The sequence below is a fragment of the Vitis vinifera genome, chromosome 12 (genome assembly GCF_030704535.1).
Source record: "Vitis vinifera cultivar Pinot Noir 40024 chromosome 12, ASM3070453v1".
Taxonomy (NCBI): Eukaryota; Viridiplantae; Streptophyta; class Magnoliopsida; order Vitales; family Vitaceae; genus Vitis; species Vitis vinifera.
The window spans coordinates 2,046,811-2,056,697 of NC_081816.1; the positions used below are offsets into that span (position 1 = coordinate 2,046,811).

The following is a 9,887-nucleotide window of genomic DNA, read 5'->3' on the forward strand; positions in this document are numbered from 1 at the left end:
CATACCTAGTGTAATCTATAGATGCTCACAAATTCATGCAAGTCAACACGTATTGCTCCGAAATCCTCGAAGCTTGTTGGAGCTCACTTCAAAATCCTCTAAATCGTGGACAAAAACTAAAACTAGTTGCATTGACGAGGCTCCATAGATTTATTAATCAAACATATGCCTAAGATTATTTTATTTTGCTATTGGGAAACAAGGAAACTTGCATGAATCTCACTCTAATTAAAATATTCCAAATATTTGTTTTTCTAAAATATGTAGTAACAAGAATAATAGCTCTTACAAATTCTAAAACCTCTGCTTTGTTGGTTTAAAAGAATTCTCAAAACAAAATTTTATCTTATAATGAATGCTAAAAATTGGTACATCTAAAAAGCTATGAATCAAAATTTTTTAGATCAATCAACAAATTATATTGCACTCTGACCAATTTTCTCATAAAAGCAAATGAATAAAATAAATCACAACTACTCCATTATCTGTATAATACTTTATTTTGAGACAAATTGGATAAACCAATGTCAATGAAGAAAACCACTTAGATATCCATAAATTGGTAACAAACTTGACAACAAAATATATAAACAAGTTAAAACCCTATAATTGAATTTTCAATTACAAATAATATAATAAAAACAAGAGATTAATTTTGAATAAGAGCTGCATATAGAAGTTCATTCCAAGTATCGGGAACTCCAGCAAGACACCAATGGCTACAATCCATGTCTCTATGCCCTCCATGGCCATAAACAGAAGGATGACCATCTTTTCTGAGTTGTGACAAGGTAGTAACTCTTAGCAAATACACTGGCTTTGTCATTGTTTGTAACACTTTTTCTACTACTGCTTCTGCTGGATGTTGGCCTCCCGGAAATGTTGTACCAAATATCGGTTGCATTTGCCCTTTACAATTACTACTAGGATTTGATTCTCCCCAAGTGCTTCCACTGATTCAAAACATCAAAATGTAGAATTTTAACCCTAGCAATGTTTCTAAAAAAAAAAAAATTCTTTCATAATTCAAAGTTCTCCAAAATGATGAAAAAGATATCAACTTACTTCATATGATCAGGCGAAACACCTTGGAAAAAAACTTTAGTTTTTGTAGGATCTACTTGAGAGTCCACCCAATTTGCCCATGTCTTCAACGCTTTTTCATAAGCAACCAAGCGATCCATGTCTTTGACTATGACATTTCCATCTTGAATTAAACTCCATCTGAAACCATATGCTAAAATGTGTTCATATTTAAATGCAAGTACTAGAGTCTAATTAGTACAAAAATGTTAAATAAAAATCTCTTTCAAAAATTAATCTTACGGCTGTTTCCTTCCTGTGTGAAGCCACCAATGCCATGTGTTGAAGACCAAAACATCAATGTCTTTCCAAATTTTGCCACTTTCAATAGAATCAAGTTTTAAAACTGCCCCATTTGGTGTACTTACGATGTCAACAAGAAAAGCGTTGCGAGAAAACATCACTTTAGCATTATATGTCTGCAAATTATATAGTAGATGTAAGCATATGTAAAAAATTTCAAACATCTAGGTAGATATCCTAAACACTTTTTCTCGATCGAGCATCAAGTGAAATATATTCACCATCTATTTTATGCTCTAAAAAGGAACAAAATTTCTCTTCATTGCATTAATATAAAAGAAAATGTTAAGTTATCAAATTAATATTCAATTTGGATCAATGAGCATATATCAAATTAATATCTATTGATTAGAAGATTGCATTTGATTGTTTTCAAAGGAAGAAATAATAGCATATATGTATATATCAGATCATGATTGACACGGCCTAAAAAAATTGAAAGTGAATGAGAGGTAGTTATAATCTCACCGGGAATGTGAAAGTGGAGAGCCCTCCTATCCTTACGGAGGAATAGTTTGCCTGTGCTACTGCTACATGAAGCATACACGTGAGTGACTGCCATTGATTCAAACTCAATGAATCTCCCACAAACATGATGCTTTTCCCTCTTAATTTCTCCAAGAAATCTTGACCACTAAATCTACATTATCAATAAAACCAAACGTTAATAAATCTAATTATTTTAAAAATAATTAAATTTTTATAACTTATTTTATTAAAAAGTTTTTTTATTATTTATGCTATTATCTATATATATTAAAAATATGAAAATACAAATTAAATTAAATTAATATTTAAAATTAATTTTATATATAATCGAGATGGGGGCAGGACAAGATAGATTAGGACGGAACAAGACAATACCTGAACCCATCTTAGATTTTAAAAACAATTTCCAAGCTCATCCCAAAACCATTTATTTAAACTTGAAACTCGTCTTATTAGATGCAAGGTGAGACACTTACCCAATAAACCTACCCCGTTGTCATCCCAAAATATTGTTAAGTTATTTTGATAACATATTTAATATGTATAATAATTTAAATCAAGTCATTAAATTATATTAAATCATTAAATTAATTCATCAACTACCTCTCTATTAAAACTTTATATGCTTAATCTTGTTATTATTCATTTATATAAAATTTTGTCATTGATTTATATTATCATAACTTTATTCAAACTTTTGTTTAAAAATTGTGCAGAGAAGATACTGCTATCTAGCAACACATGAAATTAAATTGTAAATATTTTGAAAAGGACATTCTAGAAGGGGTCCTACCTATATTAATGAGATATGAAAAAAGTTGACAAATTATAAATCTCTTCCTTCTACTTCATACTTTAGTGCAGCAGCCAAACATATTATAAAATATCATTACGATAATTATAAAATAAAATAACATTATAAATAATAATAAAAAAGCTGCACCAAACAAAATTATTGTAATAAGTCAAAGAAAATACAAATCAAATAATTAAACTTTATATATGTATAGAGAGAGAGAGAGAGAGAGAGAGAGAGAGAGAGGATAAGAAAATAGAGGCTAGATAAACTTGGACATGAGATTTTTTAAACAATGTTTGGTATGAAGTCGATGTCATGAGTGTGAGTTTCCAACTGAAAAGGTCCACACACACAGAATATCATTTTCCTTCAACCTTAGGAGTCTGCAATATTCAAGTCACGTTACATGCAGAATGTAAAAACTTTGTCCATGAAAGCGACTTTGGAGCTAGCATTTATCAACTCAGAGAGTTTAAGCAAACTTCTACACGGAACAAAAAAGCTATAAAATACTTTTTTTAAGGGTTCATGAATATCAAGATGTATTTGTTTTTTAATTGAATAAAAAAAATAAATTATTTAGTTTTTTCTATTTACTTAAAAAATAATCTATTAATATCAATCAATATAATTAAAGTAAATTTATTATCAATAGACTCACTTTAATTATATTGATTGATATCAATAAATTATTTTTAATTAAATAAAAAATTAAATATTTTAATTTTTTTCTATTAAAAAAAGAATCACTGAGACTTTGAGCTTTGCTTTTTATTTTTAGTATATTTTATAAGTTATGCTATTGACTCCACGAAACCGATTTCTTTTAAAGATGAAAATTTGTAAATAAAAAAATATTAAAAGAACTTGAGTGATCGCTTTTCATTTTTCCCCTCAAGAAACATTTGTAAAAAATCATTTCTAATGAAAATAAGTTTGACAACCATATAGTTAATTTTAGAATGCTAGTAAAAATATGGATGATAATCCGATATATAATTCATATGTAAAAATTAGCTTTAATCCTACCTTAAACTAAAGTTGATATATTTTTTTACCACATCAATGTTTTTTTTCATTAATAATTTAGTTCATTAATTTATTATTATTTTCTTGGCATTTCCTAAAGAAAAATCTAAGAACTTAAGAAATATGTACATTCTTTATAAAATTTCAACAAAGCAAATTCCAAATTCTAAATTCAGGCATACCTCTTGTAAAAGAAAAACACTAATATTGTGACAAACCAATCTTTCTTCTTATCTTTATTGTTTTTAATATTTGGATTTTTTTTTTTTCCTTCTTGCTTAAAATGAGTCAACTCAATTGATATCACAATCTCCTTTATATTCAAATGACTTGACCCTTAAGAGATAAATGAAAGAAATGCAAGTTAGACATTGACATGCTAACGGATTATATTAAATCATTAAATTTTTGAAGCATGTATTAAAATTAATTAATATAAGTTTTAGAAATTGACATGCTAACATATTTGTGATTAAATCATTGTGTTTTTAAAGCATGTATTAATTCCTTGTGTAAATGACATGTTGGTGGCACTTAATCCCATTTATAGTAGTTTAACTGGTTGGTGTACTTGATATGTGTATTCTCAGCCAAGAAAAAGATATAATGTAAAAAATAAAATACATTTTAATGTATTAAAAAAAGCCAGAAAGAAAAGGAATGGAAAATTTTAGGTTATGTTTGATTACCAAGAAAATAGGAGGGAAAAAAATAAAAAGCTAGGAAAAATAAAAACTATATTTAAATTCAATAAATTATTTTTATATGCTTATTTAAATTATTTTCACTTACTTTTCTCTATTTTAAAATAGATAAATTTTTACTAATCTTAATTATATTTTATTTAATTTGTTTCATATTTTTTATAGTGAACCAAATATGAGAAAATCATTATTCTTAACATTTTTTTTCTTTCTTTAATATTTTTTTAGAACCTTAAATTAAAAAGTATTTGACTAATTACATCTTAGACTATTCATGCAATTTCGATCACTAATTATGATCTACCTAGCATAATTTTATAATTATAAAAAGATTCATGGTCCTATTTTAATTTTGTATGGTCCCCTACCATAATATAAATAATGACATAGAGGCCACATAGTATGTCAAACCTAAAATAATAACAAAAAAAAAAGGCATCTTTTGCTATTACGACAAATTATATTATTCTTCTAGTCCAGAGGTTAAAATAGTAGCACTATAATTATAACTAGGTATATGAATTTAACCTCTTTCATATTTTTATTTAAAAAATAACTCATTTTTTTATATAAATATCTTTAATTAATTCAAATATTTACATATAAATATTTTTTTTAAATATTATTTTTATAAGGAAAAAATAAGAGTATTTTTGTTAAAATAAGACTAAAAAATGATGACCCGTTGGATTCTCAAAATTGGGTTTTCAATGGTCCATTTAATCAAATAACCTTATAATTTTTATAATTCTATTATTTTCTCATATTAAAGTAAAAAATTCTCATTATCAAAAAAAGAAGATTAATTTGTAAATTAAAATTAATATCTCAACTTTGCGTTTCCCTTTTTATATTATCTTTTTAGCTATTTTGTATGCCTCTTATTTCTCCTCTACTTTGAAGAGAAGAAGAATAATTTAGATATACTATTTTATCTTAAGTTTATGTAATCATTTGTCCATAATATTAAATATGTAAAATTATCCACTCTCAACATCTGAATTTGTTTTTTGTTTTTTTTAATTTTTAGTTTTGTATACCAACACAAAATATTTAAAAATAAATACCAAGAAAAAACAACTCATTGAGGAAGAATAGAGAGATAAAAAGGGTTACCTTGGTAGTTTGCAAGCAGAAGGCTGCCATCTGTAATGGAGATAGAATTTGTCTGGTCTTCCATTTTTCTGGCAATCAAACTCCTTCTCTATGAATGGACACTCGTTTGTATCATACAGAGGATATGAAGTATCATTCACCCAACTCCCTTCAAACAAATCACAACCCTCCTTATTTGAAATCCTCCCATCTACTTGACACAGAAAAGGGACTGCCAACAACACTGCAACGATGGTGGCAAAAGAACCCATCGGAGAAGAACAAGAAAAAGAGAGAGAGAGAGAGAGAGATGAGGTTGGTGCAACTCACAATGTGTGTGACTGTATATATAACAAATGGGTCTGAGGAAAACCAAGGGTGGTTGTCATTTCATAGTGATTGGAGCGTTTGGATAACTAGAAAATTTCAAAATGGGAAGAAACTATGAGTTGGAAACCGTCAAGAAATTAACGGGAGTAAAATATGGGTTGGGAGGAATTCAGATTCCTTGCTTTATGGCGTAAATAAAAAAGGCAGAGGCAGAATCTCGATACTTCCTTTTTGGGTGGGGGCCCAATTGGAAAGCTAAATTAGAAGTTAACCGTCCCTTTTTGGGTAGACCTTCGGGTCTCATCATTTGATACCTAAGTTTTTTCATTTATTAAATAATTATATATTTATCATCTATATCCATTTATTTGTATATTCTTCTCGTGAAGTATCTTTCACTACTTCGGTACGTTTGGTTTCGAAAAATTTGAGGGAAGACGTGAGAGAAAGAAAATAAAGAGAAAAGATAAAAGTAAAAAAAAAAGTGAAAAAAATAAAAAATAGACACAAATTTAATAAATTATTTTTATGTATTTTTTAAAATTCACTTTCACTTATTTTCTTTCATTACATAAGGATTAAATAACTTTAAAAAATTATAAGTTTTTAATTCATTTTAATTATATTTGAATTTTTTTTATTTTCATGATGAAACAAAACATAAGAAAATCATTTTTCTTACCATAAATGTAAAAAATAAAATAAAAAAAGTGATTTTTTAATATTTAGTTTTATTATGAAAAATAAGAAAAAAAATCAAATATAATTAAAAACTTTATAATTTAATTATAATTAAAATGATAAATATCCTTGAAAAAAGTATCTCTAATAATATGGGTAAATCTTATTAGACCCTAGGAGTTAGGATTAAAACACTTTTGTCAATAGTATTTCTATTAATTTTTTTTTATAAAAAATATATAGTATATATATATTAATTATAAGGTTATTTGATTAAAAGAGTCTCTCAAAACTCAATTTTTAAAATTTAATTTTTTATCATTTTTTGACATTATTTAGACAAAAATATCCTTATTATTTTCTTTTAAAAATAACAATTTTTTTTTAAAACTTACATATAAATACTTGAAATAGAAAATGTTATTTATGTAAAAAAATAAGTTACTTTTTCATATAAAAAAAATGGGAAGAGTTAGATTTCCCATTTAGAGATTATTTTTCTATTTTAACCAAATGTTTCTATATTATATAATAAAATAATGATTTTAGGAAAAAAAAATCATTACCAAATATTTAATTCTTTTCAAAGAAAGTTTTTTGAAATTTTAGGAGATTAACCTCGAAAATGACTCGCGAACTTAGGCTCAATTATTTTGTTTTCTTTCTGGAATTAGGGGAAGCAACTGGGGAGAGCCCGATGCTCAGAATTGTGACGGCCAAACACAACCAGTGCAGGGCACAACATACCCAGGAGGCCAACTTCCAGCAGAAGTTATTCTTAAGCAAGTCCCCGAGAGGACTTAGTGTATCCATGATTTATGTTTCATCTTTCGTTTTCTTTTCATCTGTTTGATCAATTCCGATTCTTTCTTTTTCTATTGATTCTTTTCCAATTGAGATGTATGGATTGGATCCATGGATCTATGTGTCTATATAGATCTTGTTCTTGGATTAATGAAAATGTGCAAAAGCGGTAGTAGTAGAGAAAGTTATAAACTAAGGCAAAGCTAGTATATTTGCTAGCTATGTTTGGTTCCATAAAATTTTGAAAGAAAATATAAGGAAAAGAAAATATAAAGGAAAAGTAGAAGGAAAATAAAAAAAAATTAAAAATTGATAATTATTTTTTTTATTACTTTAAACTCATTTTATTTATTTTAACTCATTGATATAAAGATTAAATAATTTAAAAATATATAAGTTTTTAATTAATTTTAATTATATTTGATTTTTTTTATATTTTTCATAGGATAACCAAATATGAAAAAAATCATTTTCCTTTACTTTTTTTTTCTTTCCTTAGTATTTTTCGGGAACCAAACATAACTTAAATGTTACTACCTTGTCACAACTCATAAAATATGATCATCCTTCTATTTTTTGGACTTGGAGGGCATAGAGGCATGGACTATAGTCATTGGCGTCTACCTCGCATTCCTGATACTTAGAATGAACTTCTATATGCAGTTCTTATCGGAAAGTAGTAGCTTCTTCTTCTTTTTTGAGGTTAGAGGAATTTTACTTCAATGTTAAAGTTTGAACCAATATTTTCAGAACCAAATCTATCATTTTCACCCGGTTCAACTATTGAATAGTTGAACCGGTGGTTAAACTGTAATAATACGACGTTATATAACTTTTATACTATTAAAAATTAAAAATTTAAACACATTCCATCATTTTATCTTAACATTTATAAATTTTATAATTAGGATTTATTAAAATTTTAATATTTTAAATTTTATTAAATATACTTAACTTATAATTATTCTTGAAAAATAAGATTTAATTAATTTAAGTTGTTTGAATTTTAATAACTATATATTTTATTATTTTCAAAATTATTAGATGTTTTATTTATATTATTTTGATATTTATTATCCTATATAAATCATTAGTCTCTACCTTTATTTTTATATTTTGAAATTATATTACATATTTTAAATACTTTTCTATATAGAGATATTGACACATCTCAATGGACTGCCCTTGGTCTTTCAAATTTCATTCCATGCATTACCTTGGGTTGTATATGGCTTCGTCCTTTTAGATATCATAATTGAAATTAAGCCTTAAGTCAATAATCCTAAATAATCTCTAAAATTGTTTCTATAGGAAGCATCCTTCCTATTCTAATTTCTCCTCACCAATATCACTTATACTTTAAAAGGGGAATGACAGAGAATGGTGAATTTGACATCTCAATAAAATCGAGTATAGTATAAAATTAAATTCATAGAGATATCATTTTTTTTCTTATAAAAGTCGAAATATATGTTAAGTGGCTAGCCTCAAAATATTCCTTTTACCAATGACATACAGGTAAGAGGAATTATTTGATCACCAAGGGTAATTAAGAATAATAAGTTATTCCTCGTTAATAAGTTCTGGTCATCAAGGGTAATTAAGATTAATAAGTTATCCCTCGTTGACAAGAGAGACTGATAACTAGAGTTTCCAAAATCATTATAATAAAGTTAATCGATAAAATTTACTTGATTAATCACAAATATATTAGAACATTTTATTAAAACATTTTAAAATATAAAAAAATAATTAACAAACTTAATCTAACATTAAGATTTATAAAATTATATATATCATGATTATATAATATCACATTATTTGTATTATAAAAGAAGGAATATTATTTACTATAATAATATATCTCATAACATGAAATATAAATATATAAAATTTTACCCTTTTTCATAATTATTTAACTTAAAATCAAACAAAATTTTATTAATTTTATTTCTTTCAAAATAATTTTCACTTTTCTTAATCAAAAATATTTTCAAGAAAGGAAAAATAGAAAATTAAAACTAAAAAACTTTTTCAAATCAAACACAACCTAATTATTAAAATTAATTTTCAAACATTAAAATATTGATATTCTACCTTTCTAAAATTAACATAACAAATTTCAATTTCTCTATTAACATAATAAAATATTATTAGATAATATCTTTGATGTATGTAGATATTATTTATTCATTAATAACATATTATGAATTATTAATATAGTATGTAATTTTATATATTATTTTAATTAATTTAAATCATTTATAAAATGTTTAATAACATATGGTGAATTATTAGGCGCAATGCCTGTTATGGATCAATAGACGTTGTATCAGAAAGGGGAAGTGATAAGATCTTATTTTGTCAGAAGCCATATCCCATGAAATTAATCCATACATACTAAAATCTGCCATCGGATCTTAAATCCAAATTGCAAAAAATTTCTCCTCTTAGCAGCCGTGCATTTTCATCAGCTTTCCTCCGTTTTCTCGTCAACCAAACTGAAACTCGTAAAAAAATGGAAAGGAAAATTTACCTGCTTTCGCCGCCTGGACCTGGATGCCCATTCT

At 26.0% G+C, this 9,887-nt stretch overlaps 1 protein-coding gene across 1 annotated transcript; it reads right to left on the reverse strand.

The window, feature by feature from the left end:
- Window positions 1-461: 461 nt before the first annotated feature.
- Window positions 462-6,013, reverse strand: LOC100267770 (protein trichome birefringence-like 43). The gene is made up of 5 exons (XM_002278042.5): window positions 5,524-6,013; window positions 1,855-2,026; window positions 1,327-1,502; window positions 1,066-1,224; window positions 462-953 (listed from the first exon to the last, which is right to left on the reverse strand). The coding sequence occupies exons 1-5, from the start codon at window positions 5,772-5,774 to the stop codon at window positions 650-652; spliced, it is 1,062 nt and encodes a 353-aa protein (XP_002278078.2). The 5' UTR covers window positions 5,775-6,013; the 3' UTR covers window positions 462-649.
- Between the last annotated feature and the right edge of the window lie 3,874 nt (window positions 6,014-9,887).